The sequence below is a fragment of the Sceloporus occidentalis genome, unplaced genomic scaffold (genome assembly GCF_023333645.1).
Source record: "Sceloporus occidentalis isolate IW3139 unplaced genomic scaffold, rSceOcc1.0.p SCAF_1, whole genome shotgun sequence".
NCBI lineage: Eukaryota > Metazoa > Chordata > Lepidosauria > Squamata > Phrynosomatidae > Sceloporus > Sceloporus occidentalis.
The window spans coordinates 118,913,093-118,934,921 of NW_028316981.1; the positions used below are offsets into that span (position 1 = coordinate 118,913,093).

The window sequence follows — 21,829 nt, forward strand, 5'->3', positions numbered from 1 at the left end:
CTTCACCCCCAGTGACCCCCTGCGACCTGTCCCATCATCCCATGCCTGTTCCTTCACCCCGATTTTGCCCAATGATCCCCTGCGACCTGTCCCATCATCCCCTGCCTCCTCCTACACCCTGATCTCGCCCCCTCTGGCACCCTGCCACCTGTCCCATTATCCCCTGCCTCCTCCATTACCCTGATGAAGGATGACAGCTAAGGAGGGGCAGGGAAAGATGACAGCATCCAGAACCCCTCTGAGCATGTGCAAGGATGCCAATTCGAATTGTTGAATCCCTCTGGTGTGGTAATAAAATGTGCACTCGCTCCGCTTTGCTCAAGTAGAGACCACAGTTTCGTTCCTCGGGTATGATAATACATCATGTGTGATAAGGCCCTAGGACTTGGAAGGACAACTATGAAGGAACTAAAGATTGTGAAATGTCAAGATGTTGAATGCAAAAGTTAGGATTGTCCATGCCATCGTATTTCCCATTTCTATGTGTAGTTGTGAAAGCTAGACAATGAAGTAAGCTGATAGAAAGAATATAAACTTATTAGAAATGTGGTGATTTGAGAAGAATTCAACTTCTATGTATATCGTGGACTGCTAATTAGATAGTGGGAGTGGGAGGCAGTAGGAGTAGAGGAACACCACATTACAGGTGGATAAGTGGAACTGAGGAAGTCACAGCCCTAAGTTTGCAAGACCTTACCAGGGCAGTTGATGACTGGGGCTCTTAGAGGTCTCTCATTCCATAGGCTTGCAAGCTGATTTGATGGCAGTTCCAGAGATGCCATGCAATGCCAAATAAATGGGTGCTAGTGGAAATCAAGCCTAAACTCTTCCTAGAAGCCAATATGACTAAACTGAAACTGTTGTACTTTGGACACATCATGAGAAGACATGGCTGACTGGAAAAGACAATAGTGCTTGGGAAGGTAGAAAGCAGTAAGAAAAGAGCAAGACCACATTATAAACAGATAGAGTCAAATCAAAGTAGCCACGGCCCTGAATCCGCAAGACCTGAGCAGGGCTGTTGATGACAGGGTGACTTGGAGTCAACTCGATGGCAGTTAACAACAGGGGTGAAATTGAGAGATAACTAACTCCTCACCAATTCTTCTGGAAATTCCAAAGCCCTACAAAGACTTCCCTGGAATATTTAGAATACTTTTTGCTTAGGGCAGGGAGGAAATTACAAACTGGATTTCCAGGCCTCAGAATGCTTTAGCATTTCAATTTAATTTCCATTCATTCTATATTTGCCTATACTGTTTTCCAGAAGCTGTATTTATAGAACCTGTACTTGAAATAGACTCATGACCCTGATAGTACATATGAAGGACGTTTGCTGAGGAAAGAGGATTAAGCAAAGGAGCTAAAATTAATGAGAGGCTCCTCCTTCCTTGAGCACTCAGTCTTTTGCTCACTAATCATTTCCTTTCTCTTCTACTGTGACATATATATTAGTGTTTGCTTGCATTTTGCTGCAACTGCTTTTTCAATTTTTCTTCCTTGCCATTATCACCCATGCATGGGATCTTGTATCACCTTTGAGGCTAACTGAAAGAAAGAAATTGGTAGCCTGAGCTTTCATAGACTTCAGCCTACTTCTTCAGATGCATGTTTTGGAGAGCATACTGCATACTGATTTTCCAGACTAACACAGCTATATTTTTGAATTATTGCCCATCTTATATTTATGATGAATATTAGGTATTTACACCTTACATACCTATAACATAGATATATTAATTGGTTTCCATTCAATTCCCCTTCTTTAAGGCTTTCAATGGTGTGTGTATGTGTATGTGCATTCCAAGATACCCGCATCACATCTTTGTGTGGTTTGCTCTGTTTTAGCTGCTATTATCAGGTACATGTTTTAACCATCCAATGTATAAATATGTCTCTAATTCATTATAAATGGTGCACAGAATACCAAACTACCATCTTAAGCCGTGGAAGATCTACTCAACAACCAACTGCTGTTGTTATTCCTCCCCCTCCCCGACCCAGATGGTGGTTTGTTTCCTTTGAGATACATTAGCACACGAGTGTGAAAATTACACACACACACTTTGGGGTCTATGTACTGTATAGAATACACAAGGAAGGTAATGTAGCAGCAGATTCCACTTTCCCCCCCAAAATTGGGACTCAAAGCAGCTCACAGTTTAAAAGAACAATACAATTAAAAACATATGAAAAGTGAGCATTAAAATAGAAATAGAACTGTATTAAAACACATCATACATTAAAATAATAACATGCAATTACAATAAAAGATAAAGGCGTTTTAAAATGTTTGGAAATGTTTCTGTGTTACATTCCTTTAAAGTGCAGGCGAACAACAAATGGTGGACTGCACAGAAAGAAAGCTCCAGGAAGGCATGATAAGGAGTGAGGAAAAAATGAGGATTTTTTGTATTCCTTTGAGGGGAAGAACAGAAAGGAAATGAGGATTTTTGGAGCTGTATTGCCAGCTCCACCTGACAGTTCCCTTGGGATCAGAGAGCTGCAGGGAGAACTGCAGTGACAAGCTGTCATTACTTTGTCCAAGCCTTCGTGTCTCAGCTCAGATGCTTACTAGGTCAGGAATTAGCGTAGGAGTAACATAAAAAGTGTTACTGGCTGACTTCCACCTTTGAGCTTGTACAGTATGAATCACCAGAAATCCCAGCAGAGTTTCTGTGCAGGTCCTTTCTTGCCCATATTACTACAGTTTTCCCTTCCTGAACCCATCGCTGTATGATTTAAGGTTGCCTCACACAATTGCAGGAAAGGGCAAACTATTCACGGAGTTCTGTTTGAGAATATTTGGGTGTTCTTAATTCAAAAGGACCAGAGAAAATCTTTTCCTGCTATACTTCCATGAACAGGAAGGTTCTCTTGCCGGCTTTCTGACATGTTTTTCTGCTGTCTTGTGAAGACCCCTTTTCCTGCCAGGCATTTGGCCCACTAAATGTAGATGGTTTTTGTCGATTTTCTGGAACCTACGTTAATCAAATTTCCTCCCCTTGTGGTACCTCTCTCTTTCAATTGGTTATTTTTGAGTGTCCTACTGGCTACTGTGAAGATTCATGATTTAATCAGTGCAGACGGTCTCTCCACAGATGCAGGCCACAATTCTTCCACACCATCATTATGCCTAAAGAAGAAGATGCTATGGCCAGTTTGTTACCTTGTAGCCAACCCTTGGGTCACAAGCTTCTCTGTACTTAGGTAGGCTGGGGTTTGTTTGTTTTCCAAAACCCAGGCATGCAATCCATCAATGGAGCCATATTCCAAACCTAACCAGATGTGCCCAAGCTTGCTCTCTGTTGCAATAGTCTTTGAGAAGACAAGAGTATATAGTAGCCAAGACCTGCATGTTTTAGGCTCTTATAGCTGACAATGAAAGCTTGATATAACTTCATATAGCATATTATTTCCCCTCCCAAAGCAAGGAAGACATTTAGTTGAAACGCATTTGGTTTTATTGTTGTCTCTTATATTACAGGTCCTCTGGAAGTGCATATACTTCTCCTCCTTCATGCACTTGTAGGGTTGCCATTGGGTATTTTTATATTGTGTATGTCATTTGAGATTCACATATCTCTAATCTTCTATGTACACTGGCAGTGTATTACTTTTTATCCACATACATATGGGAAGTATATATGTTACTTGTTGCTTTTAGTTTCTGGCACAGTGTATTGCCTTGACCTCACATTGTTTACCTGGATGCCAGAAAACTAACGTTACTGCATTTGCTGAATATTTTACCTAATGAAACTTTCTCATGCGTTACTTTTTCATTACTTCCCCCTAGGCCTTTCCAGCACTGGGCTGGAACACATATTTCCAACTGCCTGATTCGCAATGCCATTTAATATTAGGAACTGGCTCACTGGAATGAGCAGCAAGGACTGCTGCCACGCTGCAGAATTACGGCAGCTTGACACCGCTTTAATTGTCATGGCTCCATCCTATGGAATCCTGGGATGTGTAGTTCGTTGTGGCACTAGAGCTCTCGCTCTCTCTGACAGAGAAGGCTAAATGTCTCACAAGACTACAAATCCCAGAATCCCACAGCACTGAGCCATGGCTGTTAAAGAGGGGCCAAACTGAATTGATTCTTCAGTCTAAGTATTGGGTTTATTATTCCCACACCCCCAGGCCAGTCTTTTTTAAACATTCTTTACCGTTATGTAAATTTTTCTGCAGGGCTCCCCCCCTCGGATGTTATGATTAGTTCACCGTCCTGCCACTCTAAGCCTCTTTGACCGTTGATTGGACCGGGCGTCGTCAGGCGGTGCTAGTTTCCATAGGGACGTTTGGGGCCGGCGCTTAGGCTCGCGGGGAGGCCCCTACTCCTCTGATTGGGTAATCCCTTTACGACCGGTTTCTTGCGATTGGCCGCCTTGTTCCCCCTGACCACGCCCACTTTCAACGAGGTCGGGCGTCACGTGAGGAGAAAAAGGGGGTGCCGGGCTGTGTAAGCGGCAGGCGGCGAGGGGTGCTGAGCCATGAAGTACTATGAGGTGAGGAAGAGCGGAGGGGGGAGTGTTGGCTTTCTGGAAGAGCGCAGGGGGAGGGGGAGAAGAGGGGTCTCGCGGGCGCTCTTCTTCTTCCTCGCGCCGCGTCCTGAGGGGAGGCGGTGGGGACGGCGCACGCGTGGGAGACGCATGCGTGAGGGGTTTGCTCCAGGGACAGGAGAGCGGAGCTGCGCATGCGCGCGCGGAGGCAGTGGGCGTGTGAGCATGCGCTGGGCCCTGAAGCGAGGGCAGGGGGAGGGAACCAGGCGTCCTCATTTTCCCGGACACGTCCTACACTCCAGCCTTCCTCTGCCCAGGAGGAATCCCCAAATGGCCTCCATTTTGAGTATAACCAAGAAGCATGAATTTCCATTTATACATAGAGAGAGAGATCTTGAAGCACCTTTGACACTCACTGAAAGAAAGAAGTTGGCAGCATGAGTTTTCCTGGACTAAATTTAGGCTAATGCACCTGAGGAAGTAGAGTGAAGTCCAAGAAAGAGGCTGCTGCCAATTTCTTTCTTTCAGTGAGTCCCAAAGGGGCTACAAGATCTCTCTACAGACATGGCTATATCGTTCAATTTCCATTTATAGTCAGTGTTCCTTCCCAGCTTTTGTAGTTGCAACGTCCTCCATTTTCCCCGGCTGTCCTAAATGTTTTGTAGTGAGTTGCCCTCCTTTGCGATGCAGGGTGACCAGGCACCCCCTTTTCCAGGACCTGTCCTCCATTGCAGCCTTCTGTCCAGGAGGAATTCCAAAATGCCCTCTGTTTAAAGCTTGACTGGGAAGCATGTATCAGTGTTTTCAGCTTTTATTTGGTCATATTTCTCCATTTTTCTCGAATGTACTACATTTTTGTGGAGCCACATCCTCTTTTGTGGTGTTGGGACATCTGGCCACCTTGAGTGACGCGGCTAAAGTTTCTTACTTAACCTGGTTTAAGGTACACCCCTGGGTGACTTTTTAAAGGGCATGTGCTTTGCAGGGCTTCCTTTCTTTAGCCTGCTAGGCTGTGTCCTCCATACACCTGCGGAAGCAGGATTCTGTAATACTGGGAAGTTTCTGTTTCAGTAAAACCGCCCTTTTTTCATTCTGTGTTGCGCCTAAATTGTCTTCTTCCTTGCACTTTGTCCTTGCCAGGGCCAGCCGAAGCAGTGGGTTCTTCTTGCACATTGGGAAAAGACAGTAGGCAGAGGGATCTTGGGTGACCAGATGTCAAAGCCACAAAGGAGGACAAGGCAAAGCAAAATGTTATACATTCAAGAAAAATGTAGGGTCGTGACAAAATAAAAGCTAAAAACACATGTGTAAAATATAAATTCATGCTTCTTACTCAGAATGGAGGACATTGCTCCTGGACAAAAGGTTGAAATGGAGGACATGTCCTGGAAAAAGGAGGGCTGGTCACCCTGATCTTATGTCAGCTTTGAGACTACCTGAAAGAAAGAAGTGGGTAGCATGAGTTTCTGTAGACTTGAGCTTATTCCCTCAGATGTATGTTTGGGAAGGAGGCTCAAGTCTACGAAATCTCCTGCCACCAACTTCTTTCTTTCAGTTAGTCTCAAAGGTGATACAAGATCCCCTTTGCATACTGATTTTCCAGACTAACATGGCTATTTCTTTGGACTCTACCACTGGAAGGAATAACTTCCAATATTCTGTATTGGATTATTTTCTTCGTGTTTTAAGTGACCAAGAAGTGTGTGTATGAGTCTTAAAGTCACTTGCCGACTTATGGCAACCTTATGAATTCCATAGAATTTTAGGAATTGTTGTCAAGTCCTTTCTCTGAAATAATAGCCTACAGCACTTGGTATTCATTGGCTGTCTCCCATGCAAGTACTAACCAGAGCTGAGCCTGCTTAGCTTCCAATGTTAGACAGGATCTGGTGCGTTTAGGGTCTTTAGGCCCTCACCAAGAAATACTGTCCCAAGAATCCAGGAATATTCCAACCCATTTTCTTTAGCTTTAGATAGTGGTGTTTTGGATAACTGTACTGTCTGGCAGTTTCCGCTACAGTGATATTTTTTCTTTTTTGTTCCTCTATAAATATGAGAAAAAGCTAAATTCTGATTATTTCCCCAGGGCTGCGCAATGAGAAAGGCTTAACATTCAGTAGCCCTCTTTATAAATCTTCATTCTCATTCTTTAAATTGTAGTAGATCCTTTTTGTGGACATGAGCACCCAAGATTTTATAATACTTTAAATGTATCTTATCAAATAAAAATATTTTGCGCTTGCCCTCTCCTGTTGATATTGCTTGAATACGTGGTATTGCTGTTCTTTGGTACAGGTATTTGTGATTGCTCAAGAGAGCTGGTATCATAGTAGAGCTGGTATCACTTTCATCGCACAAACTTTTTCATGTGTTAATTTTTTGGCCCACACATCAGTTAAAGTAATTTTTTAAAAAGGGTTGCAACATTCATTCACCTCTGCACAAACTTAAATCTAAATACATGAGGCAGATTGATACGTATACAGAATACTGAGTAGCAGATGCTGAAAGTGTGAGCATGTGACACTGGGTTTCTTAAGCAAGTGAATGAATGTGGGAGAAACCGTTCTATCTAGAAATGTAAATGGGGTGTCTGTGGACATGGGAGTGTCAAGAGGAGTATAGGGCTAGTAACTCATCTTCCTGGTTTTAATATTCTTAGAAGAGTAATATTTTCATGGGCTTTGCCACAGGCTTATAGGACCAGTTTCTGTGTTACAGCTGTACAGTGTCTAATAATCCTGGGTGGGAGAAGAACAGTACAATGTGAATAGCATACAGCTTTGATTTCCTGCATCCCTATTATTGTGTGTTGCTGTTGTTGAGTGCCTTCAAGTCATTTCCAACTTATGGCAACCCTATCATCAGGTTTTCTTGCCAAGATTTGTTCAACTGAGGTTTGCCATTGCCTTCCCTTGAGGCTGAGAGAATGTGACGTGCCCAGTTTCATCCAGGGGGTTTCATGGCTGAGTGGAAATTGAACCCTGGTCTCCAGAGTCATAGTCCAGCACTCAAACCACTCTCATTGTTGTGTGGCCACCCTTAAAACTGGTTTAGAAGCTGCAGCTAGTATAAAATGCAGTGCCTCTATATTCTTGAACGGAATGTTTCATATTTACACATTACAATCTTAATAAAGAATCTCTACTTAAGGATCTCAAAGAGCATCTCTTTTTCATATGTTAATTTTCTGGCCTATATCTCAGGCTGCTGTGATTTTGGGGGAATGCATCACTGCTGGCTGCTGTGGCTGATTCCTGTTTAGCTGGGATACAGCGGTTGGCAGTGGAATCCATTATTTGGATTGATGTCCCCTCTATATCAGGCCTTGGAACTGCCATGTTTTAAGTAAATAATTGAAAACTTGTCTTTTTACCTTGGCTTTGCTGAGATTATTGCTTGTTGGATTGATTTATTGTTTTGTGGGATGATGTGTAAACCACTTTGGGAGTTTTGCAAATGAGAAATAGTATCGAAATATTTCTAATCAACATATATTGACCTGTGTTCATCATAGTACAAGATTGCAGAAAATCTAGTGTATTCCATTCAGAAGAAGGAAAGTATAGTGATATGTGGAGGAGACTGAAGGATTTACTGCCTTCATACTTTTGTTGCAGTCAGTAACTTTCTGAGATTGGAGGAAAAGAAGAGATATGTCTATCTCTTTGCAAATAAAACAAGATCTGCATGTTAAAAAAGTTTTGCTGTTTCTCTGAAGCAAGGGCTACATGCTCAGTGGCAGAAGCTTGAGATTTCTTCTGCCTGCTGTCCCTTCTTGAAGGCTGGCTTTTAACCTTAAAAGCTAGATTCTGGGTATTGTTGCAATTTAAGATTTCCAAACATTGTAAATTGGCACATACATATGACAGATTGCTGTGGAGTTCTGCCCTTTGTATCTACATGCATCTGCATGGTAGTGTAACTTTGGCCCCATACAGACAGGCCAAAATAAAGCTGCTTTGGGTCACTCTGGAGGTATGTTGTTTAAATGATGCATGCATCCTAAGAGTCCGGAAGCCACAACAAAGCCACACTCCAGTCCAGGGGAAAGAGAGAGGTCTTGGATAGTTTCACTAGCAGCAGTTACTACTAATGGCTGAAGAGTATTACCCATTTTCCACTAAGAGAAGTGATAAACTTAAAGGAAGCAATTGTGTATTATCATTACGTATTTGAAAATGCAAGTCAGGGGTAGGCATTCTCATGGTGTCGAGTCATTTTGAGCTACAGCTCCCATGCGCCTTGACTAGGGCTTCCAGAAGTATAATCCTAAAGAAGGGGGCCTGTTTGCCTACCCTGTTTATTAATTAAAATGTTTACATGCCACCATACATTATGTATTCTCAGAGTGGTTCAATCTGAACACCGGAAGTCCAAAACACATGGCAGAAATAATAGAGTTTGAGACTGCTACAACTACCATGGCTCAATGCTAGGGAATTCTGGGAACTGTAGTTTTGTGAGACATTTGGTCTTCTCCTTCAGAGATCTTTAGTGCCACAATGAACTACAATTCCCAGGATTCCACAGCACTTAGCCAGGGCAGCTAAAAATGGTCTCAAACAGTATTATTTCTGCAGTGTGTTTTGGATCTAAAACAATTCAAAATGTAAACCAATGAAAATAATTTAAAAGGAATAGAAACATAATTTAACAAGTAAAAACTCCTTAAAAGGTTAAAAAATTAACAGATACTAAACCTCCTAGCATGAGCTAATGACATGGATCCCCTAAACAATGGGAGACTCAGATCTGGTTTGCACAATAAATTCAAAGTATAGCATTGAATTATTCTGAGACAATTGCTAGCAGTAACTTCTATTTAGGAAGCAGGTGCATTACCCAAAATTTATTTAGGAGCTTTGAGAACTTTTAAAAGGAGGAATGTTACGTTAATGTGGAAAATTATGAATAGCAGTTATTTCCTTTGTTATCTGACAGAGGATTTATAAACCACTGAGTGAAATTTCTATCAGTTGCTCTGCTACAGTCTGGAGACCTGAGGAGCTAAGTCTGTCTCTGGAGCCATGAGGTCAGAGCAGCCTTTGCACCTGTTCTGTAAATGGATATATGCCCAGCAGTGCAACACGACTAAGATTGGCTGTATGTACTGCCTGCCCAACCAGCTCAGCAGGTTCTCAGATATTCTGTGCATTGAAATTGCCCTATCTGAATATTATGCAGGAAAGGTTTTAATATCTGTCTCCAGTATCATAGTCTGGGATAGTACACATTCCCATAGCCTCCCCAGAAAAATTACATTTTTTGAAGTTGACAGATAAATGTAAGTCCTGCTGTTCCTGGATAGCAACAAGAATAGATTTACTGTAGTTACATCAGTCAGGACAACTGTTCCTGATTACATTTGCAAGCTCAGCCTTTCATAAACTAACCTCCCCTCTCCACCCAATTTGTATCTCCTTGTCTGTATGGAAGGTTTGTCTAGATAAACTTTGCCCAGTGTGGTGCTTGCCAGATGTGTTGGACTACAACTCCTATTGATTCCAGCCAATGTATTTGTATTGCTTTTGAAACCATGTCAATGATGAGTGCTTAATCCTCTGTTACAGCTACTTAGTTTTTACATAGAATTTCTGTTCAGATGGAAGTTCAGAGAACGAAGAAAAAAATTGTATATACAAGGCAGTTCCCAACAATTAGGAGGAGGCTATGCTCCCAATAGCTCTGACGATAAGCAGATTTAGCTCAAGAACCAGTAGCTGTTTCAACATGTTCTCTTTACATTTATTTCCATGGAAGTAATGGAAGTAAATTGTAGCAGTTCGTATTGGCAGAAGAAGCAGAGTTACTGCTGTAATGATACTGTAGGAGATACTGTTGTAGTTCGAACAAAACTGGTCTTTCATCCTCATCATTGTCTTTGTTTTAAAAAGATCATAGTATGCACTGGCCATTATATGGAGTCATTTGGCTTATAGGTTGGGTAATTGTTGGTTATTATTTGCTGACAAGTCGACTTCAACTCATGGCAATCCTAGGAACGAAAAGACATCCAAGGGCCCTAGTTTCACTTGCTTTGTTCAGTTCCTGCAAACTTACATTTGCCGTTTCTTTGACTGAATCAATCGATTGGTAATGCTGTCTTCCCCTTTTCCTATTGCCTTCCCCTTTATTGATCATTATTGTCTTTTCCTGTGATCTTCTCATAATAAGTCCAAAGTATGACAATCTCAATTCAGTCGTCTTGGTTTCTAGGGAGAGTTCAGAGCTTTATTTGCTCTTAGACTCATTTATTTGTCTTTTAAGCAGTCCAGGGTATCAGTTGAACTCTTCTTCAACAACACATTTCAATTGAGTTGATTCTCTTTCTGCAAGATTTCATCACTTTCCAAGTTTCAAAACCATACATGTTTAAATGTCTTGGAACAAACTCTGCAATTTTAATTTGGTTGACTAACTGGTTTTTTGGGTTGGTTTTTTATTTTTTATTTATTTTATTTTATTTGCTGACTACATTTAAAAATATATATATAAAGAAGAGGGAAAGTGCTTGGGAGAGGGTTTTTAAAATGTAACATATAAAATACAACAGGTGGATTGGTACAAAGAACCATTATGGTGTAGTGGTTTGAGTGTTGCACAGTAGGACTCAGAAAGACCAGTGTTCAAATCTTCACTCAACCTTGTAAACCCACTTAGTGACCTTGGGCAAGTTACTCTCATTTTTAGAGGAAGGCAATGGCAAACCTCTTCTGAACATAACTTGCCAAGGAAACCCCCTGATGGGTTTGCTTTTGAGTTGCCATAAATCAGAAATGACTTGCAGTCACACACAACAAACAAACAACCAACATAAACATAGGTCCAAAGGAAGATCATGACCACCAAACATTGTCACATCTAAGAAATAAAATGCTATTTAGAAAAAAAAGAGGATCTGAGGCTGCTGCTATCCCGCTGAACTAATGCAGTTTGATACTGCTTTACCTGTCATGGCTCCATCCTGTGAAGTCCTGGGATTTGTAGTTAGTTGTGACACCAGAGCTCTCTGACAGAGAACGGTAAATATCTCACAAAACGACAAATCCTAAAATTCCATAGTATTGAGCCATGGCAGTTAAAGCAGCGCTAAACTGCATTAATTCTTCAGTGTAGATGCAGCCTAAGTCCTGGGACTGTTGCCTTGGGTCTGTTGAATATACAATCATGGAGTTGGAAGAGACCTCAAGGGCCTTCCAGTCCAAACCATGCAAGGACACACAATCTAAGCATCCCAGACAGAAGAGATGAGATACATGCTCTGGCCTTTGCAATCAGCCATGGGACCTACAGGTACCAGGAGACTGCACCCTCTGCCAGCCAGGAGAGCATCACAGAAAGTGGAAGACCCCCTTCTATTGGCCAGACAAGGACCAGTTTCAGGAAACAAATAATCTTGTTATTGAAGAGGACATACAATTTCAACTGTCTGTCACATTTAGGCCTTACACAGACCGGCCCGAAAAGCCGGTGGAGTCAAGGTGCAGCATCCTGATGACGCACAGCCTGACTCCACCCCACGGTGCAACAATGCCGCTTGCCACTCCAGATGGCGACAACATCATGTCACACCTCCAGTGCTGCGTCCAGATGATGCAGGGCAAAGGCATTCCATACAGCTGTGCCACCGCAACTATGGCACCCTTTGGAGGATGCAGAAAGGAGCCACTTTTTGTGACTCCTTTTTATGCCCTCCAAAGGCTGGTTTGGGGCCATGGCGTGAGATTGCTGAGGCCCCAATCCAGCCAGGAAAGGGGTGAAATCCCGCTGCCCCTTAGGGGTGGTCTGTAGAGCCCCTTAGATTGCAAATGTAAATGGAAATAGTACTTTGACTCTGTTTACAAAATAAAGAAATTAGGTAACTACAGTCTGCCCTTGCCTTACGCAGGGGATCCATTCCGGACCCTGCCGTGTAAGGCGAATTCCGCCTATGCTTGAGCCCCATTGGAAACAATGGGGCTCGGGCGCAGCGGTGCGCGGGGCGCCACGGGTGCGCATGCCCATTCATTTGAATGGGACACGCCGCCCCTTGTGCCCCGCTGCTTGAGTGCATATGCTCAAGACTGCGTAAAGCACACCCGCTTATAACATGGGTGCACTGTACTGTTGAACTACTATTCAGTTGGGAACACCAGCAAAGAAACATCAGACTCTCCAAAAGGCATTTAAATGCTCACTTATAGGTCATTTGTTCTGGACCCAAAGAACTCATCTTTCTCTTTCCCTCCATTCCCTTTCTCTTGAGTGCTTTGTCTTGTGTGTTTGTGTTTTAAATTTTGTAATGTGACTCTGGGGCCGCCTTTTTAAAATGGATATAAGCTACCTTGAGACAGAATTTAATGACAGGCAAGATAAAAATACAGAAAAAAATATAAGTGTTAAGCATGTATTTCATAACTTCCTAGGCAATTGTGAACTTTTAGGATTTAAAAAGCAAATTTAGGATTTAGGGTCAACAATTTCTGCTGTAGAGCAAAAGCTAAATGCCAGGTATGGCAAAACATTTCATTTCTAGTTCTATATTACAAATGAATAATTCATATAGAATCTTGTAAATCATATAGGATAAGTGTAGGAATTGGGTAGCATGATGTTCTTGAACTGCAGTATTGTGGGATTTCTCAACCTTGGCTATACTGGCTAGGTCTGCTGTGATTTATAGTTCACCTACATCTGAAGGCTCCATAGTTCCCTAGGAGATGTTCTGTCACTTTTCCCAGAAGATCTACACAGGTCTCCAGTAAATCACTACAAACATGCATAGTTCTGTGTTGATAGTAAAAGAGCATCACACTTCAGATGTTCATCAAACCTATTTTAACAAACTACCTTTGTTTCAAGAACCACAAAACAGTGATACCTTTATTGGGCCAACCAAATTGCACAATACAGTATACATGTTGAAAGCTTTTGAAGCTCTACTGGCTGTAAAAAATAAAAAAGGAGGGGGGAAATGATGATGATAGTCACAGACTTGCATTTTGTTAAGATGTTGTCCTCAGTTCAGATGGTATGGAGCAGTATTTGTGCAGGCAGGCCCTGCATGGAAACTTCCTGAGAAATTCAGTGCTCTTTGGCTAACAAAAGAGCTTGTAGCCTCACAAAGGATGGGCTTGACAGACAGGCCTGAAAGGGTGGGCTCTCCTGACGGAGGCTGCACCAAGCAAACAGCACAGCTTCTGTCAAGACTAAAATGAACTCACTGAAAGTGGGTTCTTTTAGTCTCCACAGCAGGCATCATGAGTGCGCCCTTGGTGCACGGTGGCATGTCAGTGACACAAGTGTGGTGCCGCAACGTGCAGATGCTGTGCCACGCTTGTGTCATCATGGTGGCCCCCGTGTGTCCACACGGGAGGCCGCCAAGAAGGTGCCACAGCCACACATTAGGACTCGGGACCATGTAATTGCTCTGCAATCCTGAGCCCTAAAATCGGCCCCAGGCTGCCACTTTTCGGCAGTCTGTACCGGACCTAAATTTTATTTCCTGGACTTCCTGGAAGAACCTCCCAGTACTCACATGGCCAGGAGGAGGAGGGTCTCACCTATACCATATGAACTGAGGATAACAACCACAGCTTCTTGACAAAATGCAGGGCTATGACTAACATCATCATTTCTTTCTCCTGAATGATTTTTAACATTTTTGCTGGATGAAGAGGCCAGTGGAACTTGGAAAGCTTTATGGTTGGCCCAGTAAAGGTAGAACTGTTTTGTGGATTTGGGGTGTTATTGTACTTTGCTATATGACCAACACGGCTGCCCTTGGATATGCAACTTTTGTTTCATTAGTAATAAAAATCCTGTTGCTGATTGCATTATTCAAATAGGCATCGTGTATGGCACTGTGGACACCACCTTCACATATAGCACAACTCCTGTCCAGATTTATCCTGATAAAGACCTCAGATAAATTCAAGAAGTTCTTGCAGTTCAGTTTGACTGATATTGGGCCCAAACAGACAGACCATAATAAAGCTGCTTCGGGTCACTTTGGAGGTATGCTGTTTAAATTACACCCACATCTTAAGAGGTCAGAAGCTTAGGACTGGAGCATTGCTTTGGCATGGCTTCCAGCCTTTTAGGATGCATGTATCATTTAAACAGCATACCTCCAAAGTGACCCGAAGCAGCTTTATTTTGGCCTGCCTGTTCGAGCCCATTGATAAATCAAAATCTGTCTAGACATGATCATAGAATTGTAGAGTTGGAAGAGACCACAAGGGCCATCCAGTCCAACCCCATTCTGCCATGCAGGAACTCTCAATCAAAGCATCCCCGACAGTTGGCCATCCAGCCTCTGTTTAAAGACCTCTAAGGAGGGAGATTCCACCACATTCCGAGGGAGTGTGTTCCACTGTTGAACAGCCCTTACTGTCAGGAAGTTCCTCCTAATGTTCAGGTGGAATCTCTTTTCTTGTAGCTTGCATCCATTGTTCCAGGTCCTGTTCTCTGGAGCAGCAGAAAACTAGCTTGCTCCCTCCTCAATATGACATCCCTTCATATATATAAACAGGGCTACAATATCACCTCTTAACCTTCTCTTTTCCAGGCTAAACATCCCCAGCTCCCCAAGTTGTTCCTCATAGGGCATGGTTTCCAAACCCTTCACCATTTTAGTCGCCCTCCTTTGGACATGCTCCAGTTTCTCAACATCCTTTTTGTATTGTGGTGCCCAGAACTGGACACAGTATTCCAGGTGGGGCCTGACCAAAGCAGAATAGAATGGCACTATTACTTCCCTTGATCTAGACACTATACTTTTATTGCAGCCTAAAATCGCATTGACCTTTTTAGCTGCCGCATTATACTGTTGACTCATGTTCAATTTGTGGTCTACTTGGACTCCTAGATCCCTTTCACATGTAATCTCGTTCAGCCAGGTGTCTCCCATCCTATATCTGTGTATTTTATTTTTCCACCCTAAGTGCATCCCTTACATTTCCCTGTGTTGAATTTCATTTTGTTAGCTTTGGCCCAGCTTTCTAGTCTATTCAGGTCATTTTGAATTTTGATCCTGTCCTCTGGGGTATTAGCTATTCCTCCTAATTTGGTGTCATCTGCAAATTTGATGAGTATGCCCCCAATTCTGTCATCCAAGTCATTGATAAAGATGTTGAATAGCACTGGGCCCAGGACAGAACCCTGTGGGACCCCACTGGTCACTTCCCTCCAGAATGAAGAGGAGCCATTGTTGTGCACCCTTTGGGTTTGGCCATCCAACCAATTACAAATCCATGTAACAGTTATCTTGTCTAGCCCACGTTTTACAAGCTTGTTTGTTGATGATAAACAAGTTCAACAAAGTCTGGCAACATGAAGGCAACATATAAGGCAATAAAACAAACAATTTAACTGCTCCTGATGTAAACAATAGAGTTAACTTACAAGTAGATGTTACGGAGAGACAGTCCTGCGCCTCCTATGACAATTTCATCAATTACTTGCACAACACAGAGGTTTTTTTCCCAGCTGGAGGAGAGGTGTTGATCTGGCACATGGTGTGAGAATAAATGATACAGAAAAGAGTTGTAACCCGTAATACCTGTTGGAGACACTGATTGATCTAGGTCAGGATAGACCCATGCTGCAACTTCAAAAAGGCTGATGAGTTTATCCTCCATTGCCTATTAACATGTTGAGCTCTATTGAATCTCCAGTTATGGTGTGTTTCTACTTCAGTAGTTCTTGGGCTGCAAAGAGCAAACTTTTACAAGAATCTGACTCTGAGGAGCTGACCCTTCTGTTGGTGTTTGTGCAAAACAAGCTGACTTTCACTAAATTAGTGTGAAAGTTTAGAGGAATGTAGTCATTTGGGAATCTGAATAGGACAGTTTGCCTCAGTTTAGGTTTAGAGCTTGGCAAATTTACTCTGTTGGACTAGAACTGCCAGAATTTCCAAGCCAGGTTGGCCACTGAACACAATTGACACTTCATTTCCACTGAAATAAATCTTTCATTCCCAAATTTTTCCTTGGGAATACTGCAGTTTACATACATTTTTCAACCATTCTGTTTGCATTGTCATGTTATAAAAATTCAAGCGTAAAATCTCTGAAGCAACAGGAATGTCTGTGGTATTAATTTTGTCAGATCAGGATTGCTTGTTACTGTGAGTATACTGGAGGCAAAGTGCATTTTCATGATGGTTTTTAGGTTGAGATTGACTTGAAAGCACATACTCTACACATGCATTCTATTCTCCCAGTCCCTTTTTCACTCTTCAATCTTTGTGTTTTCAATTTTGTTCATTCTGAATAATTGAAGCAGAAGAAGTAGGCCTTGGATTTCAGCTTTTTCTTAGCAAAATATACCCTTCATGTGTATAGTAATGATTTAATCCTGTGACAGCTGCTTTATAGAGCAGCTAGGAAATTCACTTTTTGTACACCAGAGGGTGCTGTCAGCTGAACGTTTAAATATATGCATTCTACCTATGATCTATTTCTAGGCTGCTTCTTTTTCTTCAATGGCTTAGTGTGGCGTTTAGCAGAAGGAATAATCCCACAGGAGACTTGAGACAGACTCTGTGCATCTAAGTAAACTGAAGAGGCTAGACTTATTATGGTGAAGTCACTGTTTATTTTAGCAGTTGGTCTTACTTTGCACTCTGTAGTTCGGACCTTCCCCTGTTGTAACAACCAATCCACATTTCCTTATCTTTTATCAATGGGATGGTGCAATATTTTAAAGCAGGCTTGGGGTTTTTGTTTGTTTGCTGAATGCTGGTGGTACAGATTTGCGTTTTGTGTTATCAGAATGAAATTGTGTCTGTTCTTTGACTAAAAGCAAAACTATGAACAGCATGGTCTGGTTGACTATATCTAGGTCTCTGGGCATTTAAGCCATACAGATTTTTGGAAAATTCTTTTCTTGGCTGCAGGAGTTATTAGTAGCCTTGCTGTTCTCAGAAACATATTTGAATCCAAATGAAAAACACCAAGCTTGCTCCTTGGTTGTGGTAAAATACTTGTAGTTACCTGTAAATTAAAAAGAGACTACATACATTCAGTCTTACTATTTGCTTGCATCTTAATTCTAAAGCAGGAGAAACCATATCTTTGATGCATTGAGTCACTTCTCTGGCCAAAAGGTCTGGGTATGTCTGGCTGTTTCAGTATATATTGTAGTTCAAGATAATCAGGCTAAGAGACTGCATTTGGGATTAGGCAAAGTTGGCCACACTTCATTTCCACTGAAATAAATGGAATTTAAGCATCGCTAACTTCAGCTGGGTTTAGTCCATGGCATAAATTGCACTTCACTTAGGCCCGTTACAGACGGGCTAAAAAGTACGCGCGGAGCGCGTACTAGGGTTAAGAGGGGGCGGTGCTTCCACACCGCCCTAACCCTAGCGCGCACTCTGCACGCACAAAATGGTGGCAGCCGTTCCACACGGCCGCCACCATCAATATGTGACGACCGCGCCGCCTCCAAACGAGGCGGCACGGTTGTGACGTATTGGGGTCGCGGCAGGGCGCCTAGGGCGCCCTTTCCACAACCCCAGAAGGAGCTCCATTTTGGAGCTCCTTCCTGGTTTGGTTCGCTGGGCACAGCCTTTAGACAGCTGCGCCCAGCAGACCAAAGGAGAAAGGGGCCAAATGGCTCCTTTCTCCTCCCCGCCGCCGCGGGGTGTCCTTGGGGCTTGAAGCCCCAAGGACACCCCTTTCCAGGCTGCAGGGAAGGGGCCTTTTGCCGCTTCCCCGCAGCCCAGAAAGCGGCGGATCGGGGCTTCAGCGGCTGCCGCTCTGGCCGCTGAAGCCCCGATCCGGTGGGGAAAGGTGCGCCTACAGGCCGCCCCAAGGGGCGGTCTGTAACGCGCCTTAGTTTTCTCCCACTTGGATATTGAACTCCATAATGCACATGCTGTTCAACCCTGCCCTAAAGTTAAGCAATGCTCCCTAGTTTCAAATCATCATTTTTCATCTGATTACTTGTTGAGACTGATTTTGTGCTTACATAGACACCAGACAAAATCACTTGTTGCTGTTGTTGTTCGTGTTCAAGTTGTTTCTGAGTTATGGCAACCCTATCACAGTGTTTTCTTGGCAAGATTTGTCCAGAGCAAGTTTGCTTTTGTGCTTTTGTGAGAGCATGTGAGTTGTTCCAGATCACCCGTTGGGTTTCCATTGCTGAGTGGAGAAAAAGGAATCTTGTGGCCTCTTTACAACTAATTGATCTGTTTTATGGATTACAACTCAGATCAGGATTCCCAGATTGTAAATAGATTGTTATAAATGCCAGCAATACGTCAATTAGTGCTACAAGGCTTCTTTCCTACCTCCTTTTCATATAATAAAGGCTAATACAGCTGTCTCTTAGGAAATATTTATAATGGTATCTGTGAAACTCAGTTCTGGCTGCTTTATTATAGGTTGCGTAAAAAAAGAAATGGTATAGCAGGGACATAATTTCCGAAACTAATGTGTTGTTTGAACTATGTAAGAGTACCAGCTTCTAAGTCCTAAGCAAGAGAGATTTAGAAATCAAAAAGTCATTCATAAGTCATTGTAAGAAAAAATTTGGACACTATTCTAATATCATGCTTAGAAAGGAAATGTAATAAGAGTAAACACAGAAAAATGATAAAGAAAGAATGTGCAAAGTTCTGGAATGTAATGTATGCTTTCAAGTGCAATAACTGAAAATGTGATCCAGAATTTGTTGTCCTTTTGGAGAAATGAAATAACTGGCTGGAAACAATCAAACATATTGGGCATTTGGATCTACACCAGAGATTTCCAGTTGGTTTGCCTCCTGTGTTCCTTTCTGAATATCTTAAATATTAATATCTTTGTAACTTTGGGAATTTGGTAGGAAAGCTGCTAAAGAAGGAACTGTCTTAGTTATTATTATTATTATTATTATTATTAACCTTTATTTATAAAGTGCTGTAAATTTACACAGCGCTGTACATACAGTCTTTTTAATTAGACGGTTCCCTGCCCTCAGACTTACAAGGCAGATGGACTGCAGGGAGGGCTTGGCTTCATAATGGATGGTTAATCTTCTTCCAGGGAGGCCTGTTGGAGCTAGCTTGCCTCTCTAGTAGGATAATACAGTGCACCCGCGCCATATGCGGGCGCGCCGTATGCGGCCTTGAGCATACGTGCTCAAGCCGCGGGGCGCCCACGGGGTGGTAGGGGCGGTGCGTCCCATTCAATTGAATGGGTGCGCGCGCCTTTTGCGCCCCGCGCGCTGCCGCGCACGAGCCCCATTGTTTCCAATGGGACTCGAGCATAGGCGGAATTCACCTTACGCGGCGGGATCCGGAACGGATCTCCCGCGTAAGGCGAGGACGGACTGTACATATAAAGTACATAGCAATACAGGAAATGGTTCGATAAAACAGGCACCAAAAGAACATCAAATAGCAAGCAACAATTACGCAATGCCTGGGAAGGCTTCTCTGAACAGGATGGTATTCAACTCCGTTTTGAAGCTGGATAAAGAAGTGATGGCCCTTGCTCATGGGGGAAGAAGGTTCCAGGCGTGAGGGGCAGCGAGTGAAAAGGGGCGAATCTGAGATGGGGCAGAGGAAATCCTGGGCTGGGACAGCCGACCCTGACTACCAGAACGGAGAGCCCGAGTGGAAAGGTGAGGAGAAAGAAGGTCTGATAAGTAAGGAGGGGCCAGCCCATGGAGGGCTTTAAACATTGACAGCAGGAGCTTATACTGAATGCGGAAAGGGAGGGGGAGCCAGTGAAGGGATGCCAACACAGGAGAAATGTGGTCAGAGTGGTGGGCGGATGTGATAATGCGTGCAGCTGAATGCTGGACAGAAATTAAAGGATGGAGGTGAGAAAGAGGAAGCCCAGCCAGGAGGATGTTACAGAAATCAAGTCGTGAGACCACTAGGGCATGGACCAGGATCTTGGCAGTAGAGGCAGAGAGATATGGTCGGATTTTGGCAATATTGTACAAAAAGAATCTACAAGCCTTGGCTGTGGTCTGGATTTGAGGGACACATGACAGAGAAGAGTCAAAGATAAAACCAAGACTACGGGCTTGCTGGACTGGTTGAATAGAAATGTTGTCCACAGAGACAGAAAAGGAGTGTTGAAGGGTGGACTTAGGAGGAAAGACAAGAAGCTCCGTCTTGGACATGTTGAGCTTCAAACGCCGACGGCGCATCCACTGCGAGACAGCTATGAAACAAGATGAAACTTGCTGTTCACACCTTGGAGAAAGGTCGGGGGTGGAAAGATACAACTGGGTGTCATCGGCATACAGATGGTAGGAAAAACCAAAAGAGCTAATGAGTTTACCTAAGGACAGTGTGTAGAGAGAAAACAGAAGGGGACCCAGAACAGAGCCCTGAGGATAAGGGAACAGGAGATGAAGTCTGACCACCTGTGACCATTGCAAAAGATCTGCCAGACAAATAAGATCGAAACCAGTTGAGAACAGAGTCTGAGAACCCAAGGTCAGAGAGTATGTCAACTAGGAGACAGTGATCAATGGTGTCAAAGGTTGCAGACAAATCAAGAAGGATGAGAACAGAGTAAAAGCCATTAGCCTTGGCCTGTAAAAGGTCATTCGAGATCTTAGTGAGAGCTGTTTCTGTAGAATGCCGTGGGCAGAAACCAGACTGAAAGGGATCGAGAATGGAGTTGGCTTCAAGAAACTCAAGACAGCGAGAATAAACAACCCGTTCCAAAACCTTAGAAAGAAAGGGAAGAAGAGAAATCGGACGATAGCTAGACAAAGAGGAGGGGTGAAGAGAAGTTTTTTTCAGAATAGGGGAAATGAGAGCATGTTTGAAGTCCGAGGGGAAGGAGCCTGGAGAGAGAGAGAGAGAGAGAGAGAGAGATTGAAGATATGGAGAAGCGAGGGCAGAAAAGAAGGAGCTATAGAGATTAGAAGATGAATTTTTAATACAGGGTGAGTTTGACCACTCTTCTGGGTCATGGTTAATTAAAGTAGCAATCCAAAGTACAATCCCCAGATTCTGAGAATTCTCTTTCATTTTAGAAAGTTGACTAGTGAAGAGCTGATCACAGTCTTAAAAAACAACTGTCTTATAGCACATTTTCTGTTAAAAAGGTCTGCTTTTATAATTGCCCTGTCATATGTACTTCAGTTTGTTGCTGTAAGAGAGCCAGCATGGTTTAGAGCATAATATTATTACGTTTATTTGTATAGCACCATAGGATTTACATAGCGCTTTACGGAGGAGAAAAATAGCATAGGACTAGAACTCTAGAGATCGGGGCTTGATTCCTCGCTCAGCCATGGAAACCAACTGGGTGACCTTCAGTGAGTCACATGCTCTCAGCCCCAGTAAATCTCATGATAGGTTCACCTTAGGCTCGCCATAAGTT

The 21,829-nt window shown here is 43.0% G+C and overlaps 1 protein-coding gene across 1 annotated transcript in view; it reads left to right on the forward strand.

Annotated features, from left to right (window-relative positions):
* The first annotated feature begins 4,405 nt into the window (after positions 1 to 4,405).
* LOC149322018 (very-long-chain enoyl-CoA reductase) overlaps positions 4,406 to 21,829 on the forward strand; it is a 56,761-nt gene continuing 39,337 nt past the window's right edge. The window contains exon 1 of the mRNA XM_089533163.1: positions 4,406 to 4,511. Within this exon, the coding sequence (XP_089389289.1) occupies positions 4,497 to 4,511 (15 nt within the window). The 5' untranslated portion in view covers positions 4,406 to 4,496. The remainder of the gene's footprint in view (positions 4,512 to 21,829) is intronic.